We start from the raw sequence: 20,304 nt of genomic DNA on the forward strand, positions 1-20,304 counted from the left end.
AGGGCAGGACAAGGCTGTGAATCTTTTCAAGGTCTTTGTTGCTTTAACCTAACCAACAATAAGAATTATGTTGAAGCAAAACTAGCCAAGTTGAAGACCTTAGCCTCTCGCATATCCGAGGATCCAGAGGGATGGAATTGGTCGTGGCTCACTAGTTGGTTACCTAACTTTGCTTGGTTAAAACAACTTTCTGTACTAGCCATTGGTTTCATTGCCTTACTGGTCCTAGTATGTTGCTTAATGCAATGTCTCCCTGCTTGTGGGAATTACCTGTCCCAGTGTGTGAAGCCCCGGGTCCGGGACGAGGGAGCAATCCTGTTAGCCAGGTTTGAGGCCCAACAGAGGCGTGAAAAGAAAAAGGGGGATTGTGAGAAGGCAGGGAGAAGTGAGGGCCTCAAACGAACCATGTTTGCTAGGGGAGAGCGCTGTGCACCATGGGGCAGCCTTGGGGGGACGGCAGGAGGGAGGATGGGCAGAAGGCACACTCGCACCAGAGTGGAGAGGGACGGCAGGAGGGAGGAAAGACTGCAGGCAAGAGGCACGTTCGCACCAGAGTGAAGAGAAACGGCAGGGGGCGGCTGTCGGGTCAAGTGGGGATTGGAATGTGTATTGCGCTGATTGGATTCGGAAAGTGGAATGTCTGCGGTTTTGCGGTTAATTAGCGGCGCTCCGGGGCGGTAAAAAAGGTGAGATTGTGAGCCAAGCCCTCGTAGGAGGGGGAGGACAGATAGGGGGTATAAAAACCTGTCAGACCTTGCTTCGGGGTTCCTCCATTGCTGCGGGAGGGACCCACCTTTGCAAACGTGCCCAATAAAAACTTTTGTCTACTGGATAACCGAACCCGTGTCTGTCGTTTTCTGACAGGCTGGATGCTTTGAAAAGTACATTTAGCCATCTGTCTGCTTCTCAGACTAGAGAAAACTCTAGCTCTTTTTGGAAAGATCTAGCACTCGTTCAAAAGGGCACCCAGCTGGCTATCTTTGCAATAGTTACTAGGGATTGCCGTATTTCTAAGGAGTCTAGGGAAGGCTTCACCAACACTCTGCAAGGCTGTGGTCAGACATTATGCAAGGAGATGCATCTGGGGAAGCCAGGGGTCCAGTCCCTCCTGCAGTCCAAGCCAAAATGGCCGTGGAAGACCTTTCCTGGGGAAGCGTCTTCTGCAGCAGCCAAGGGGAGCTGCGCAGATCTCAACCTCTGCCTGCGTCCACATCCACAACCCTCGGAAGCATCCTGGTTTGTGTCCAGGGCACAAATGGTGTTGGGAGAGGAGGATAAAGCATGACTTTAAGAGTGTAAGCTGCTCAGCTATGGACATACCAGATAAAAAAAGGCTGCGAGGCACGCTTATGCTGCAGCTAGGAAGACATGACCAGGACCCCATAGTTTTTACCCAGTGTTTCTCAAACCTGGCAACGTTAAGAAGTGTTGGCTAGGGAATTCTGGGAGTTAAAGTCCACACATCTTAAAGTTGCCCAGTTGGAGAAACACTGGGTTAATCAGCCACTATTGCAGCACTATTAAGCCTCTCTGCATTACTGGCATCTTGGCGCAGCTCTGCCGCGTTGATGGCAGAACTCATTAGTGAGGACTCGGAAATGCCCTCAACTGACAGCTAAATCGAAGACGAGTCTCTATCCTTTTTGTTGTTGTTGTTGTTCCTATCTCTATGTTCATGTACCCCGTCCTCAGATTGGCTAAGACTCCCTGTGCCATGATAGGATGAAAAACGGGGGCGTGTGGCTGTGGACTAATTTGGATAGGCTGAATGGAGAAGCCGCGGGCGGGACTAAGAGCGGTGACAGGCGATCTGTCGGGACGGCGGCCGAGAGGGCAGGGACGGTGGATGGCCGCCGCTGTGCGCGGTAACTGTCGCCACTTCGGTCGCTGGGGGTCGTTGCCCAGCTGGTTCGCGGCCGCCTCGGACGCGCGTCCCCTCGTCAGCATGGAGGCCGCCGCCGCTGCCGCCGCGTCCTCCTCAGCCCCGGCCCCGCGGTGGCTGGGCGCTCTGCGGTTCGATAACCGGGCTCTGCGGGCTCTGCCGCTGGATCCGAGTGAGGAGAACGTCCCTCGGCCCGTGTCGGGCGCCTGTTTCTCGCGGGTGCGGCCCACGCCAGTGGAGTCCCCGCGGCTGGTGGCCGTCTCCGCGCCGGCGCTGGCTCTGCTGGGCCTGAAGGAGCCGCGGACGCCGGAGGAGGAATCGGAGGCCGCGCTCTGCTTCAGCGGGAACCAGCCGCCGCCGGGAGCGGAGCCGGCCGCCCACTGCTACTGCGGCCACCAGTTCGGCAGCTTTGCGGGGCAGCTTGGCGACGGCGCGGCCATTTACCTGGGGGAGGTGTTGAACCCGCGAGGGGAGCGCTGGGAGATCCAGCTCAAGGGCGCCGGACTCACCCCTTTCTCCCGGTAAGCACGGGAGAGGGATCAGCTCCTTGGGTTTCGTGAGACGCAGCGGCCCCTGCAGCACGCACGCGCGGGGTTGGCTGGGCGGCCTCGGAGGCCCCTTCCAGCTGTGTGATTCTGCAGAGCAGGGTTCCTCAACCGGGGCGACTTGAAGACGTGTGGACTTCAACTCCCAGAATTCCCCAGCCAGCCATGCTGGGGGTTGAAGTCCACACGTCTTCAAGTCGCCCCAGTTGAGGAACCCTGCTGTAGAGGGCTTGGTTCCTTTTCTCTGCCAGGACCTTTGCCATGTGCAGTCACCTCTACTGAACTACTCCAAATAAATAGGCGTGGAAGCTAATTACGGGCTGACGCAGTTATCTGTCAGGGATGCTTTAATTTAGATTCTTGAACAAAAAGAAGTCGGACTTAGTGGCCCTAAGGTCTCTTTTCACTCCTTGATTTGTTCTCACTTCCCTGACTGGTTTGGGATCTCCACTACACGTATTCTTTTTCTAGCAAGGTCTGGTTTGCATGCATTTGTATTTGTCACTTCTACTCTTCCCCCCCCCCCCCGCCTCCCTTTTGGTGCTTTTGAGTCAGCACTGACTCCTGGCAACCGCCTGGAGAAGTCCCTGCAGTTTTCTTGGCAAGATTTTGGAAGTGGGTTGCCATTGCCTCCTTCCCAGGGCTGAGAGAGAGGGACTGGCCCAAGATTACTCAAGCTGGCTTTGTGCTGAAGGCATAACTAGAACTCATGGTCTTCTGGTTTCTGGCTTGGTGCTTTTAACCACTACACCAGACGTGCTGTCTGTTAGCACTCATTGTCTATTTTCGTGTTCCTAAAAGAATGTCAGAAATGATCATTCTACAGTTGTACACTACTACTGTTTCAAACGGGGATTACTAAAGCCATACATTCATGCTTATTAGGTTGGAAATACTTGAGCTGAAAATACTTAAAGTAACAAATTCAGTTTGGCGACATGAGCCATACAAAATTCTTTAATATGTAAGATGATTTCTCGCCCTGTCTGCTACATTCAGTTTTGAGGTTATATTATATATATACAATTTTTTTATTATTATTTTCAGACAAGCGGATGGTCGTAAAGTTCTACGATCAAGCATAAGAGAATTCCTTTGCAGTGAAGCTATGTTTCATCTAGGAATACCAACAACCAGAGCAGGGACATGTGTAACATCGGATTCAGAAGTGATTCGGGATATATTTTATGATGGGAATCCCAAAAAAGAGAAGTGTACAGTTGTACTAAGAATAGCACCAACGTTTATTAGGTAATTGTTGTGGTTGGATATAATATTAAGCTTGGTGTTCTATATAACTGAATGTGATATGGAAAAATTGCTATTAGGATAGCAGTTAATCAGGTACACAAGATTTTTGCATACTGTCATGATAAATTGTAAATGTTCAGTTTCATTGTTTTCTGGGATCACAAAGCTGGGATAACTAGTTTTTCTTTGTTAGTCTAATATGTGGAAGATGCTTTTTTTGTTTGTTTTTTGTAACCCAATGACTGGTTTCATTTCTGAATCATTATTTAGCTATCTCTTTATATGTGCAATTGATTTAGAAATTATTATTATTATATCAGAAAACAGTTTATTTTCATTTTATACTTAAATATATTTTAAAAAAATAGTTACAGAGAAAGAAACCTTACTGAAATAACTAAATAACCTGTGAATGGATGCGAGTAATTGACAATCCCTTATTTTAAACAGGTTTGGATCATTTGAAATTTTTAAACCTGCTGATGAATATACAGGACGTAAAGGTCCCAGTGTTGATAGAAATGATATTAGAATACAAATGCTTGATTATGTGATCAGCACTTTCTATCCAGAGATTCTACAAACACACCCAGACAATAATATTCAGAGGAATGTTGCTTTCTTTCGAGAGGTAAGATGAGAACTATCTGACAATTTAAAGCATTCACTAAGTTAATCTGCACTTTTCCTTCAAAGGCATTCAGAGTGGCTTATTAGTATACAGTTATTAGCACCATAGTTAATTTAGGCTAATTCCTCTTAGTTGTTCTTTATCACTGAGTAGGAATTTGAAAGGAAGATTCCTGTTCACAAACTTGTTTAAATAGCAGTGTGCCATCTCTCAATCTCTAAATTTAGGTATTGCGTTATTTTATAAAGATTTCAGTTTATTTTCTTTTTTTACAGAACATTCCTGAGAGTCACATTTCATTTCAAGTCTATCTTATGCTAATTGTATAATTTCAGATTTTGGAAAGTACTTTTGAAGGTTGTTGACCTGCAAAACGAACAAAACATTATTTATGTCCCAGTGAAATTAAATATCCGTACACAGGAAAAATTACGATCCCACTGCACCAATTTCTTCTCTGATATGCAGGGTATCTTCCGAAATTAAAAGGTCTATTAGATACTGAAATCTAAAACCCTATGAATACTAGAATAGAAAATGCTCAATATGCACATGTGTTTACCATGTTATTATCAACACAGCTCTTCTAAAATACAATTCATAGATTAAAAGAACTTGAAAACTAATTGGTGTATATTTTAAGGTATCAAGACGGACGGCCAGGATGGTTGCTGAATGGCAGTGTGTTGGATTTTGTCATGGTGTGCTCAACACAGATAATATGAGTATACTTGGACTTACAATTGACTATGGACCTTTTGGATTTATGGACAGGTTAGTGTAGCTCAGGTACATAAAATGTATCAATGCTATCTTCATAGTGCAATTTTGGTCAGTAATTTCTTTCCAGAATTTTTTTTAATAGTAATCTTTAGTGGACATAGTGGAAGAAACTGAAGCATGTTGAATTATTATTTAAGATAAATTGTATTCTTGCCATGCAGTATGTTTATTTAAGTATTTGTGGAGTCAGTCCAAAGTGATTAATTCTGTATATAGAAATCCCACTCAGACAACCTCCTACAAGATGAAGAGCCTGACTATAAAAAGATCCTGTCTCTAACTAGTAGACCATAGACTGAATGTCATATAAGTATCTGTCAAAGTTGTTGCTTTGGATAATAATGCTATCTAGATTAATATGATGATAAAGTGATAAAATGAATGTAATGATAATTTTAATACTCTGAAATTTCTTCCATCTGTACCTGTCATTTGCAACTTTGTGTTTTGTACCTGTCTTATATTTGATTAACTAATCTTGGAAAGCGATGCATACAATCTTTATATAATCCGAGTGCTTCCTGCAGTATTTAATGATATTATGGAATTTATCCATATCAGTTAAATATTGTCCTGTATCATTTTATATCTTTTATAGATATGATCCTGAACATATTTGCAATGGATCTGATAACACAGGACGATATGCTTATAATAAGCAACCAGAGATTTGTAAGTGGAATCTAACCAAATTTGCTGAAGCCTTAGTCCCAGAACTTCCACTGGAAATGAGCATACCCATTCTGGAGGAGGAATACGATGCAGAATTTGAGAAGCATTATTTGCAAATCATGAGAAGGAAACTAGGTTTAATCCAACTCCAGCTAGATGATGATAATAAGCTGATCCTCGACCTTTTGGAGACTATGCACATCACGGGTTAGTATGCATTATATTCATATTCAGAATACTAAAAAACAAAATCATCCATTTGGTCACGTACATCTGGATAATTTTGATACGTTAAAAATATTACAATTCTAAAAACACTTGGAACTCAATTATAGAAAGTTGAAATAAAAAGCTGAGGCTCTCTTATATGGCTGAACTTAACATTCTTGTTTAATCTGTTCTGCAGGTGCAGATTTTACAAATACTTTCCGCTTGCTAAACTCTTTCCTTGTGGATTCTGATCCTTTAAAGCTAGAAGAGTTTCTAGATCAGATTTCAAAGCAGTGTGCATCTTTGGAGGAACTGAAAGTTGCTTACAAGCCTCAGATGGATCCCAGGTATATTGAGCTATGAGACAGCGCTGTGAGAGCATTGATGCTGTGTCTGTATTTCTGGGAATGAAGACTAATTTAATAATTGTTGACAAATCAAATTTTATCTATATAAAAATATAGCTGTGGAATAGATAAACATGAAGGTTGACTGCTAAAGATCAGCATTGCTGTTACAATGTTCTTATAGTTCTGGCCAGGGGACTGAAATAACATTTTCTTCTATATATCAATTCAGCTGGAGATTTTAAGCTATTACCTGCTAGAAGCCATTGTGAGTTGAAATGAGCAGACATTAGAGTTTGCCTACTAACCACCCATCTTACAGTAATAAGTCTCAACGTATCATTTTAACTCCAAGCATCCTTGAGCCTAAAAATTACACATTTATAATATTATAAATTATAAAATATTATACAATTACAAATTTATAATAGGACATGCTCTTTCATAAGTATGTACAGGGATGTGATGGAGTGCCCCCCCCCGCAAGGTCTCCACTTTTTGTTATGCATATCAGGATTAAGAAATTAGTGTAAGTGAAAGACAGAGGAAAGGAGAAGGGAAAAGAAAAAGATGAATTGGGCAACTAATTCAGAGATGTCCTCTGGAACAGTATCTCCCCAAAGATCCATACAGCTCCCTTCTAATGGTATTCTGGAAGTTTTTGAAAAGCTGGTGGTTCTTCTAGACCTTGGAGCAAGGTGGTTGCTGAACTTGACCAGTTCTCCTTTGATGTGTTCTGCATACTTTTTCTGGACATATATGACTTTTTTCTCAATTGTAATTGTTCTTAATTTTTAAAGTGCAAGCCATCAGAGTCACTGGAAAGCAGGAAGCCTCTAAATTTAATAAAATCCCCCCCCCCCCTTTCTGGCTGGAATATACATGTGGCTCAAGGGGAGAAGGGAATAGGGTGGAATAACTAATACAAGGAAAGCAAGCAAAACCTGCTTTGTAGTTCCATTCTTGGTGAAAACTGCCCTTTTGCATTTGCATTTGGGGGAAGAGACGGAAATGATACAGCCTGTCATGTTGCAGAGCTGAAAGCACAGATAAAACATGAAAAGATAAGTCTGCCCACTTTTATGTAAACATGCCTTTAGACAATGTTTCTCAAACTTGGCAAATTAGTGTAAGTGAAAGACAGAAGGAGAAGGAGAAAGATGAATTGGGCAGCTAATTCAGAGATGTCCTCCACAGTATCTCCATGCTGGCTGGAGAATTCTGGGAGTTGAAGTCCACATGTCTTAAAGTTGCCAAGTTTGAGAAACACTGTTTTAGAAGAATAAAAAAGCAGTCTTGACCAGTATAATGCCTGATGATAGGTTATCATATGAAACTGATAGTATTTATTTTTTCTGTTTCCCCCTTTTCTTTTTCTAGACAACTTTCCATGATGCTGATGTTAGCACAGTCTAACCCACAACTCTTTGCTTTAATTGGAACAAAGTCCAATATCAATAAGGAATTGGAACGAATAGAACAGTTCTCTAAACTGCAGCAGTTAACAGCATCTGATTTAGTCAGTAGAAATAAAAGAAACTGGAAAAACTGGCTGCAGAATTACAGGTGAGGTTAATTACATTCTCTTTGCTTTAGTAATATTAGTGGAGGTTTTTTTTTCTTTTGTTGAAATATGTTTAGAAATTACCTAATACCAATTCCATCTTTGCCCTGTGAAATGCAGATAAATGTTTGTGTCTGATACTATTATCTGGAGGTTGAGTCATGGCAACTGGACTTCTTTTCTTTTGGTTTGATACGTTTCACTGCTTGTCCAAGCAGCTTCTGTAGTCTAGAAAGTTGGTTAGTGGGACCTCATAAATGGCTACCAGGATGGCTGCATTCCTCACTAACATGATGGGCTCATTGAAGGGACAGTAGGAGATTCCCCCCCCCCCAACTTTCTAGACTGAAGAAGCTGCTTGGACAAGCAGCGAAACGTATCAAACCAAAAGAAAAGAAGTCCAGTTGCCATGACTCAACCTCCAGACAATTCCACCTGGATAACTGAGAATCTTCATCAACATATCTAACACTATTCCATAATTTCTTGTTTTTCATTTGTTAATATTACATATTTAGCTAAGCACTATGAGATTTATCTTGTATTACATACTTTTAGAATATATTCAAATTAAGGTCATTTTTTTAACAGTCCCTTTTAAAGGAATCATTTCAGATGTGTTGATCTGGGCACTTGCTTTTATGTGCTTTCAGAGTTAGGCTAGAAAAAGAAATGGAGCACATTAGTAATATTGACACCTGGAATGATGAGCGTCTGAAAATTATGAATGCCAACAATCCCAAGTATATCCTGAGAAACTATATTGCTCAAAATGCTATTGAAGCAGCAGAAAATGGTGACTTCCTAGAGGTAAACAGTTTTTTTCCATATTTATATGTTTCTTTGCCCACCCATCTCATAGCAGGGATTCTGAGTGGCATACTAAAACTTATAAGCAAACAACAATAAAATTGAACAACCAGTAATCCATATCACTCAAAGTCCAGGATCAAGAAAAATCATTCCAGATTTGCTGCCAAAAGCAATAAAACCAATCAGCCAAATTCGTGTGAGATGTGCAGGGGGTGGCCCCACATCCAAAGGGCGCTATTAAGAACGTTCCTGGGTTGCTGTCTGGTATCCTTTCTTTTCTCTACAGGTGAGAAAAGTCTTGAAACTCCTAGAAAGGCCATACGAAGATTCAGAAGGCTTCGGGGAGGTATCTGAGGATAGGGATGAGGAAGAAGGTGTGACGGCGGCGGCGGCAGCTGTTGCTACATGCAGCTCAGGAACCCAGGAGAGAATTCCATACAGCAGTAAGCCTCCACTTTGGGCTTCTGAGCTCTGCGTGACATGATCTTCGTAACTGCCTTGCTAGAGTTTTCCACAAAGAGATTGCAAAGCTCTCAGGGGTGGAAAGGCAGCAAGGCGCAACAGAAGTGCTGTTAGGTCTGAAACAGACCGTTTGGATGTTTTCCTGTCTCATCTGAGCCACGTTTCTTTTATCAGATGTGACAATCAATTGTCTGGGCACCCGCTTCATGTGCTGGGAGACCAAGCAGATGAAAGTTTATCTTCTCTCTTGAGCATGAAGCGCTATTATATTTTTTATGCATACTGGCCGGCGAACATCCAAATGAAATCTGTGTTTGTGAAGACAAAAATATGAAACCAGACGCTGGGTGTATTTTTGTCTGAGAATGAGCTACTAGTACTTCAGAGCTGTGTTTTTAATTTTTACTTATGCAGGGGTATTTTGATTCCGTCTCATTGGGGGGCGAGGTTAAGCGCGCTATTACTTTTATTTTGAAGCTGTGTTCCACTTAAGTGGGTTGTTCATGTATTGTGAACCTTTGTGACTCAATCATGATTGTTGAAAAATTATCACTGGGCTTTAGGGAAATAGCAATACTGTGCACTGTAAAAAAGCAAGTGCAATTCAGGCAAATAGTTTCAACAACTCCATCACATATGGATGAGGATAATCTACATACACATGGATGTGCATCCAGAAACCTGAATCACTATATCTCCTGTGGATTAGGACGCATACAGCAAATTCTTCTTTGCTTTTGGTTCAGGGCTGCATCCTGTTTTCTGGGTCTCTGCATGCAGTTCCTTTCACTGAATGAAGAATACATAACACCTTATTCCCCCAAAAATAGATTTTCAAAGTTAATGGCACCAGTTACTTGTTGGATAGATGAACAAACTGAATTTAACTTTGCTACTCTGGTCCTCAAGGGGTGATTCATTAGCCCCCTGACTAAAGGTATATAGCCTCAGAGTGGCACCTTTAAGCTACATTACTGTAGTAGGTGAAAATATAAATTGCTGATTTTAAACAAGCCTTCCGCATTCCAGTGTTGCACTTTGTATAGGTCGTGTATTTTTTGTGTTCCAAATTTGCTACCTCAGGAGAGTCTTCCGTTTTTCCACTTTTTGCTATTTGGGGTTATTGCCCAATTATATTTTAATTACATTTGACCATAGCATTCAGCGTATATTTTAGCTGAAGATTGTTCAGCAAAGTAACTGGATGAAAACATATCTTTTCTTATTGAAGAATACCACTACAATAAGTGTCTCAGTGGGTGAGTGGCAATGGCTGCAGTTAGAGGACATTTTGTCATGTTTTTATTGATTAGAGCTGTGATGTATCTCGAAGGAGATGTGTTTTTTCTGCCTTAATAATGAATTCCTTGATTATATTGATGAGAAGTTGACAAATAGTAGATAGAAAAGAAATTCTGAAAAATAACAATCTGGACTATTCTTTTCCATTAAGTTGTACTATTAGAAGGTTTTATTTTATGGCTTTAATTGTTTTCGGTACTTGTTTGAATAAAACATAATAGAACAAAAGATGTGGATGAAATTAGTCAAGTAATTTTATTGGGTTTGGGTTTCAATTTTTTGGCAATAAAAATGCATCATGTGAATGTTTTTACTTTGCTTTAAGTATTGCACTTTTAAATGAGTGGTGTTGGTTTCATCATAGTGCATAAAATCTGAAAGCTATCACCATGATCTATATTAATTGAAAATAAATGAATTTGATCATGTTTATAGCAAAGATTGTCTATTTTTTATGGTAAGGAAATCAGGAGATGAAATGTTTGAAATTATTACGTGCAACAATTTTCTAGTTTTTGGAATGGCACTGTAGTAAATTGATCCTATGTTGAGAGGCCTGAATGGATGGAATTCATCTTATTTCCCAAAGAGAAGGGGTTGCTGTTAGACTGCACACTCTTTGAAGACTACTTGTGTAAATGCAGCAGAGTTAGAATGATAATGCAGAACATGATTTGGGAAACCTGTTAGGAGATTGGTCATTGGGGCTGCACTGCTCTGGGCAGGACTGGGAATTCTGGGAGGTGCAATCCACACATCTTAAAAGTTGCTGAGGTTGAAAAACTGCCATGTAGAGCATCATCAGTAACTCCTCACCTTCCCTTATCTACCCAAGCATTACACCATAAAAGAGAGAAAAAGATGAGAAAGATTGAAAAGGGAAGAATGTCTAGTTTAGAAAAAAGCCACTGTAGTACTATAATGGCTTTCTATTGACTATTTTCTCTTTTTGATTATTTCTTAAATATTCCCATAATATTGTGTAAAATTTCAAATTTATCAGGGTTGTGCAGTCAAACTCAACTTCTGGTGGCTTCACCAACACATCCATGCAGCCTCTTGGCAACAGTACAGAAGTGATTTATCATTGCTTTCTTCTGGTTTTGTTTTAGCTTTTGACTTTCCATTCTGGTCTGTAGACCTGAAATTCCATGGAGATCTCTCATCCAAATATTAATCAGGCCTAACTCTGCTTAGTTTCAAGGTCAGCCAAATGTTGCTATTTCCTGAGATTGCACTTTCTATCTGTCCATTTTCATCCTGGGCAATAATGCAAATTCATGTTGCCAAGCTGATCCTCCACCCAAATAATTTGTTACTAGAAACACTGTCATGGTCTACTGCTACATAACTATAATTTGTTCAATCAGATGAACACCAACCAAAAATGGGATAATCTCAGAAGAGCTGAAATGCCACTTGCAATCTATGTGACCTCCATTAGATTTTGCACAATGCATTTTACTCTATTAATCTAAGCCTTAGATCCAAAGTTTATAAATTATGATTGTAATAATATAAAAATGCTTTGAGGAACGTATAATTGGATTTCTAAATTTGTTTACTTTCTCAATCCTTTCAAACTGCATATGCCACTCCATTATTTAACACTGACTCAATTAGACCAGAACACTGTCATTACAATTCTATATGCATAATTTATTAGAAGTTGCTATTCCAAGCATCATGTACACTGAAAACAAGGAAAAATCAGATTTAGTGTACTCTAATATATTAAACAGATGGCTAAAGTACATAAACTTATGTTAGCTTGAGGGATTTTTGGCTGGTAATTTAGTGCTAAAATAAACAGTAACAGTCCAGTACTCACCTACATAAAATAGATAATACTATATGTTAGTTATTCACTACTAACTCCAAATCTCTGACTCACAAAAAAGTTTGCTTGATTATGTTTAGTAGGGAACAGGGATTCAGTTCCCAGTTTATTCTTGCTGACACATTGCATTAATTGCACACATTCATAAAAGTAAAGATTTTATTGCTACGGACTGTGCATTATGTTAACACAGGATTTGGGAGGTTTTTTAGAGTGTAGTCCTGGGAACTGAGATACTTTTGACTTCACTTGAAGACAAGCAGTTCCACCTTCTTGGTGTCCATGAACACATTCAGAAATTTATGTCCTGTTATGAGCACAAAGTGAGTTTGCAAAGAATCTCAATGCAACACAGACTGAATCTACATATGTGAGCCTACAAAGCACAACAGAATAATCACTTCACAGAAGATACACTTAAAAGCTTTGGTAATGTGCTAGTCAACTTTCTTATCCAGCACTACCCCACAATCTCTCATTTCCCTCCTTCCTTCCTTCCTCCCTCCCTCCCATTCCAAAACAATAATAATAGTAAAATTTATATACCGCCCAATTCCCAGTGACACTAGATGGTCCTCTGGTGTGCCTTGAGGGTAATTAAAAAATAATAAACAGTACTATGTGAACACCAAGGGAAATGTGAGAGGCATAGGAGCTGTACTGGGGAATTAATAATTAAATCTATAAAAATCTTCACAGCATCTACAGTTATAGGCCATTACAGCATAGTTAAATAAACAGATTCTGGATTTTTGCATACGTATAATTATTAAATCTATCCACAAAGAGGTAACTGTCAGGAATTCAATTTTTTTTACTCTGAACATCTGCATATCCATTACAAAATAATACGCTTTTGCTATGCTCTTTATTACACATTTACATGAGAAACTTTCACAATGCTAAAGGAAGAATTTACACATTAACAAATTTACATCAATGCACACTTTGATCATCACACCAACATGGGAAACATGCTTCCCTGAACTGAGAAGACAGTATGCTATGTGGGGAAAATGGAGTATCTTGCAGTATCAGTGGAGTCGGTTCCACTCCATCAGTATTTTCAGTGGAAAATCTTTTTTCAAAGCTTCTGAGGTTATCAGCTTTCAAATGACCTGGGTTCTTTGTAATACACAGAGCAGTTAGTCTGTTGTCAAAGTTCAACTATCTTTGTAATAGTTATTAAAGTTAATTCGCAATAAGAAATCTTCCAGGTGAGGCTGGTACCCTCTGTTGACAAGCTTTGTTACTACTGCAGGGAAAGGGGGGAAAAAAGGAAAGCTTAGAAAATCCATCAATCCATTAATTGAATCTGCATCTTCACAGTCTGTCTGAAACAGCTTGTGGCAAGAGAGATGCTATTGAGTCTCTTCTGAATGTTCTTACTGGAAAAGCAAAGTAGCCCCTGGAATCCTTGCAATAGTGTGCATCAACTGGATGATGTACACCAAATCCTGCACTCTCTATTATTTGTCCCAGCAAAGTTTCATTTAATTGTAGAGAACCTTGTCCAGCATCCTGCTCTGGCAAATGAGTTTTAGGTGTCTACTATGAAGGAGATGCTAGCAAATGCATTGGTAAACATGGCAGTAATCAGCAGATTTTGCTTATAACGGTTGTAAGGTCTACCAACTACAGTGGGACTTGATTCTGAATAAAGAGGGCAAGGATTGGACATAAGGCTCAGAACAAGAGGATGGAAGTGGGGCTCAAGGAAAAAGTGCATGCTGTCCATAAAGAAGGTTCTTAATTTGGGGCAGGGGGCAGGGTGAACCTGCTGCATATTTACAGTAAGGAACCAAACAACTGTGAACAGGGTGGAGGAAAGTGAAATACTGTTGTTGCCTCTTGCCCTCCTTTATGCAAACTGTTGCAAAGTGAGGAGTTGGGTAGCAGGGCAAGGTGGATGGGACACTGCAGACTGCAGAAGCAGGGCAGAGGCATTTGCAGGTTTGACCAACTCAGTACTAAATGATGCTTTAACTGAACAGGAAATGAAGTGCAAGTCTAGATCCAGGTTTGTCTTCTATGCACGCACTTCACCTTAAATACAGGTCATTGTTTCCTTGAAGGTTTGCTCTAAGAAAACTGATAATAAATTATCTTAACTAGTCTTAAGTTAACATAGACCTTAATATAATCTTAAACAAAATTACTCCACTATGCAATACATAAGTTTCCTTTTGATTTCCAGACTAACATTTCAGACAAACTACACAAGTCTTACCGTTGAACAGAAAATGAGAGTAATATTTGAACGTATTATAGGACTGCTGCATTAATCCAAAGTTGGGATGAACAGCCACTTGTTTGCTGCTATCAAAATTCCACGACTGAGAGATTAACTGGCTACGGAACTTTAAAATGAGGCTAAAGATGCTGTGGATTATATTCATGACAGGGGCTGCCTTTTCTGTCAATAATCCCCTGTCAAGAGAAAAGCAAAGATGCATTTTAAACAGATACCAATGTGAAATTAACTGACAGGTAGCAACGCAATTCCTGTAACTTTGTGGTAGATATTTAAAATACAACTTTAACTACTCTGCCTTCCTTTTCCCCCCATTACATAACTCAGCTAAATCAATGTTCATCTACTGACAGTTCCTTAAATCTGGCGTTTGCTTACAAATTTCATTTTTGTAAAATTCTACACAGTCAGAATATGAAGCTGTGTTAAAAAAAAGATCAACCAACGTAGAGAGCCCTTGGAGATACTATGCAGCAACAATTACAAAAAATATGCTTTAAGCCTGCAAACAAAATATTAAAAAGAAACTCAAACTGGTTCTACCCTGACCTCTGGAGTATAAGAGGGAGGGAAGGGGAAATGCAGTCATGCTTTCCAGATTTTGTTCCTATAGCCGTGTTTCTTAAACTTTTTGCTCTCAGGACCCCTTCCCACTTTTAAAAATTACAGAGGACCCCAAAAGAGCTTTTGTGTGTAGGGGTTATATTTATCCATATTTACCATATTAAGAATTAAATTTGATGCACTCATAGAATATTTATGTATTAAATCAGGTAAAAATAATATTAAACCCTTTAGATATTAATATAAATAATTTTTTTCATGAAAAAAAATATGTTTAACAAATAAAAAATGAGAAGAGTATCATTGTTTCAAATTTTTGCAAGTATTTTCAATATCTAGCAAATAATTTTGATTTCGAGGACCCCAGAGAGGGGCCATCACCACCTGTGCAAAGGATCCTAGCAATATTTATTTGATTTTTATTTATCATTGACTATAAGCCATTTTGGGAGACCTATTATTATCCTGGAAGTCAGGATATAAATTATTGCAATCAATCAATCAATCAATCAATCATCTGACAGGCTCTAGGATTCAAACCAAAATAATAATAGACTAGGGGTCAATCTCCTTTTCTTAAAACCAGGAGTGTTGTAGACTATTTACAAAATTTTCCAGGAGAAACCACAAGTTGTTCTGCAAACCACGGTGACTACAGTTCAGTTTGTTCCTCACTTCCTGACTTTTTAATGTTAAAGGAATCCTCTTCTGGCAGTGCAATTGCAAATTTGAATGAATGTTTTTGAACTATAAGATTCTCTTCATTCCCGCAGCTACATTCTGTGTTCCCCCAATGTACAGTGCATCCATTCTGCTTTATTATAGCGGCAGTAAAACCAAACCAAAAGGCCAATATAATGGAGATCCATGTTTACCCAACCTTTTAATTACATGAATACTATTGATCAATATAAGCAGACAAATTCCCTTAAATATGTTGTACACCTTCCTTACCGGAAGATTGCTTTGTTGAGGTATTCTGCATGTGTTCTGTAAATTTCTTCCAAATTCCCCACAGAAGACAACTTATTTCCAAATTCACACCAGGTTACATGCAAGATCTGATTGGCAATATAGCCTTGAATAACTTTAACAAAGTGCTGCATTTCATGCTTATAAAGCTGGAGTTGTCGAAATTGGACTGAGTTCGATGCATGTGTTACTAATGCTGAAAAATAAACATTTATTTATTTAGTTATTTAATCAATCACAGGGGCTGAAAACATATGGTTACTTGTTTAAAAATGGGAAACAATATTTAACAGGACAGGCCAAATTTAAAAGAAAAAGATAAATGTAATGTTTATACGTTACTTCTAAAATATAATAATGTTGAATAAAATAAAATAATATATGATCAGCAGCATACATACAAAAACACTCCAATGGAATGAAAATATTTGGCAGAAGTATGCAAATTAATCTTACCAGTTCGCTTTAAATGGAACCAGACATCTTTAAGAGTCCACACCATATGCTTCAGCTGTAGTAGGAAGGAGAATATCTTATTATATTTATTCATACAGTTCTCAGTAATTACAATATTTAAAGGCCAGTCAACCTAAAAAGAAAAAGAAAAAGAAAATAATTATCACTGCACACCCATCTATATTTTGCAACCTTTTAAGACAAAGGTTCGAAAACAACACAAAAATGCCTTTATAAATAGTATCAGAGAATATTCCAGTAAATCAATCATGGTTTAGAACACAAGTAGAAAAGTTCTGTGGGCATCTCACCTTGTATCGTAGGTCTAAGCAGGTTAGGGCGTCAGGAGCATTGGGTTTGAACCTCTCTGGGAGGTACTTCAGTGCAAAAGAGAGGTTAGAAGCCAAGTGACTGTCTCCATGAAGGCTATACTGAAGTGCCTTATTCAAGATGGAATTGAGGACTAATGGATTCAGAAGTTCACCAGGTGTCTGTCCTGTTCCCAGCTTGAATTAGAAAATACCATGTTAGAGGCTGAGAACTCACTGGGCAAGATATCTCTTGCAAGCAGAAGTTAATCGTGCTGTTTATGTATCAGAAAATCTCCCTATGCCAGAGTTTCTTATAATGCGAAGTTCCAAGAGTGGCTGTTTGCTCTTGATCATCATGGGAAACATTATCAATGAAATGGTTACAGGTAGTCCTCATTTAGCGACTGCCTCGTTTAGTGAATGTTTTAAGTTACAACAATGATGAAAAGTAACTTTGTGACCAAGCCTTGCATTTACAACCTTTGCAGGTCTGTAAAGCAAAGGAAAGCTGAAGGAAGATCATAAACACAGACGTGGTTTCATTTAGCAACCACTTCACTTAACGGCCGAGTTGCTGGTCCCAATTGTGCACTAAACGAGGACTACATGTACTTTCTGACCTATAATTGGTTCATATTTTGGCAAATAGAATATTTAATACCTTTTCAAAAAGCAAATCGCTGAGTGACTGAGCAAATTCTCCATCTTCCATTAACAAAAAATGCCTCAGTGCTTCAAAATGTTTCTCAACATTCAGTTCCACAAAATAGTAATCCACAATGGCTTTATTCACAAGGGAAACACTAGAAAAAAGAAACAGATGAGCCTGTTTTTAAAATGTAGACTAACTAAAACTCATTGCTTATTGTAAAAGGGAAGAAACAAAACCATGATATGCTAGACTAAGGTAAAATGAACTGAATCATAAATCAAGCTGTGAAGTACATTAAAAATGGCCAACCTTTTGATCCTGTATCCAGAATTAATGGTTAGTTTTTACCAAACTAGCTAGAATGGCTCAACATCCTTTGGCTGCTTTTTAAATAATGATGCACCATGTGTGTTGAAAATAAAAAAAGTTCCTTTCAAATAAGTTTGGCTTTCCACCCTAACCCTTCATCATATCTGTATGCAATTCCTTCTGCACATTGATGCCGTATCTGGAAGCGTGTTTGCAGAATAAACAGATTGAAGAGTAATTTTGGCCTGATGAAGAAAAGACTGAAGAGAATACAGGTTATGGAGCTTACAGATCTAATAAAAGTTATAATGATAGCATGGCATGGCATGGCATGGCACAACATAATATATGGGTAGTCCTCGACTTATGATAATAGGGAACAGAAAATTTGTTGTTAAGCGGTGTGGTCATTAAGTGAGGCATTATGTGAGTGCACCTGATTTTACCACCTTTTTTGCCGTGGCTGTTAAGCAAGGCATCATGTGACTGTGACTTGTGACCTTCCCTGCCAGCTTCCTCATTGACTTTGCTTATCAGAAGCCAGCTGGGAAAGTTGCAAATGGCGATCACATGACCGCAGGATGCTATGCTGTCATAAATGCACAACAGTTGCCAAGCACCCAAATCACAATCATGTGACCACGGGGACGCTGTGACAATCGTAAGTGTGAGGACTGGTGGTAAGTCACTTTTTTCAGTGCTGATGTAACTTCAAATGGTTGCTAAATGAATGGTCGTAAGTCAAGGACTACCTGTAATATAATATATTAGAATATAATATAATATGATTTAATATATAGAGACCCAAATGCCTGACAGGTATTCCAAGACATCTTGGAAGACATTTGGTTCACAGAGGAGATGCCTGACGACTTCCGCAATGCCCTCATTGTGGCTCTCTACAAAAATAAGGGAAGCAAATCAGACTGCAGAAACTACAGGGGTATCTCACTGCTGTCCATTACAGGCAAAATCTATTCTCCTGAACAAACTTGTCGCTGTATCAGAAAGGAACCTCCCAGAGGTGCAGTGTGGCTTTTGGCCAGAACAGGGTACAGCAGACATAATATTTGCTGTGAGACTAGTCCAGGAGAAATGCATCAAGCAGAACAAGCCACTTTACTCTGTCTTCATTGACCTGACAAAGGCATTTGACACTGTAAACAGGGAGGTTCTCTGGATCATCCTGAGACACTATGGATGCCTGAAGAAATTTGTGAAGTTGATTCAGCTACTCCACAATGGAAATGACAGGACAGGTTCTTTAAAATGGTGATACATCAGCTGCATTTGCCATTTCCAGTGGGTTAAAACAGGGTTGCGTGCTAGCCCGAATCCTGTTCAATCTGTTCTTCACTTACATGTTGTCACATGCTGTCCAGGGTTTGAGGGAGGGAGTGTACATCAGGTACCGACTGAATGGCTCTCTCTTTGACCTTCACTGCTTGAATATATGGACAAAGTGCCTCCATACACTCATCCAAGAAACCCTCTTTGCTGATGATTGTGCACTCCTGGTGCACAAAGTCAGCGATCTACAGTTGATGCTGCACAAATTCTCAGACATTGCTATGCTCTTCAGCCTATCAGCCTGAACAAGACTGAAGTACTTTACCAGCCCGTGCCAAATACCAACCTCATAGAACCAAAAATCACTGTTGATGACACCCAGCTGACAAATGTAAACAGCTTCAAATACTTGGGAAGCATCATCTTGAGCAACGAGTCTTTGGACAAAGAAACTGAATCCAGCAAGGCCAGCCAGAGTGCTCATCAACACAACATCCATATCTCCGCAAAGTTGAAAGTCTACAGAGCTGTGGTTTTCCCTTCTCTCCTATATGGATGTGAATCTTGGACTCTGTATTAAAGGCACATCAAACAACTGGAGAAATTTCACATGCACACTCTCCACTCCATCCTTGACATTCATTGGCAAGACCGTGTCTCCAACCTGGAGGTCTTGGACCACGCGGAATCCACCAGCAGTGAGTCCCTGATCATCAGGACCCAGATGCAGTTGGTAGGACATGACATCAGAATGGACGACCACCGTATGCCTTGCCAGTTGCTCTATGGTGAACTGGAGACCAGAAAGAAGCCTCAAGTTGTTCATGCAAGTGCTACAAAGATGCTGTGAAGAAAACCCTACACCACTATGACATCCAGCCAAGGGAATTAGAAGCCGTGGCTGCTGACAGAACCTGCTGTGAGCCCTGTGCTATGAAGCCTCCATCGGTTTTGAAGAAAGGCACCACCAAAAACTGATAGAAAACAGTGAGCAGCATCACAGAATAACACCCAGTTACTACAACAGTGGACTTCCAGTGCCCCCCTTGTGTTAGACTCTGCACTTCCAGACTGGGACTGCAGAGCCACCTCCATGTCCACAGATAACTGCAGAACAGCATGTCTTTTTTGAACCCAAAGGACTACAATATAATAATATAATAAATATAATATAATATAATAAATATAATATAA

At 39.9% G+C, this 20,304-nt stretch overlaps 2 protein-coding genes across 5 annotated transcripts in view; one reads left to right on the forward strand and one right to left on the reverse strand.

Moving 5' to 3' along the window:
* Nucleotides 1-1,784: 1,784 nt before the first annotated feature.
* On the forward strand, nt 1,785-10,890 carry SELENOO (selenoprotein O). The gene is made up of 9 exons (XM_015890436.3): nt 1,785-2,403; nt 3,475-3,678; nt 4,129-4,309; nt 4,953-5,083; nt 5,691-5,971; nt 6,171-6,321; nt 7,702-7,887; nt 8,539-8,695; nt 8,985-10,890. The coding sequence occupies exons 1-9, from the start codon at nt 1,847-1,849 to the stop codon at nt 9,189-9,191; spliced, it is 2,055 nt and encodes a 684-aa protein (XP_015745922.2). The 5' UTR covers nt 1,785-1,846; the 3' UTR covers nt 9,192-10,890.
* Nucleotides 10,891-12,083: 1,193 nt separating this feature from the next.
* TUBGCP6 (tubulin gamma complex component 6) overlaps nt 12,084-20,304 on the reverse strand; it is a 32,746-nt gene continuing 24,525 nt past the window's right edge. For 3 of the 4 annotated variants that reach the window (XM_088141656.1, XM_007441212.3, XM_007441213.3), the window contains exons 21-26: nt 17,521-17,662; nt 16,860-17,054; nt 16,549-16,681; nt 16,075-16,288; nt 14,533-14,732; nt 12,084-13,557 (exon numbers count right to left, since the gene is read on the reverse strand). In XM_088141656.1, the coding sequence (XP_087997782.1) occupies nt 13,466-13,557; nt 14,533-14,732; nt 16,075-16,288; nt 16,549-16,681; nt 16,860-17,054; nt 17,521-17,662 (976 nt within the window). In that variant the 3' untranslated portion in view covers nt 12,084-13,465. Of the gene's footprint in view, nt 13,558-14,532; nt 14,733-16,074; nt 16,289-16,548; nt 16,682-16,859; nt 17,055-17,520; nt 19,904-20,304 lie in introns of those variants that run through there. The other variant, XM_088141657.1, reaches the window with a different exon arrangement.

Source organism: Python bivittatus, unplaced genomic scaffold, assembly GCF_059951505.1.
Source record: "Python bivittatus isolate LINGU-HERP-01145 unplaced genomic scaffold, Pbiv_v1 ctg000330_np1212, whole genome shotgun sequence".
NCBI classification, from domain to species: domain Eukaryota; kingdom Metazoa; phylum Chordata; class Lepidosauria; order Squamata; family Pythonidae; genus Python; species Python bivittatus.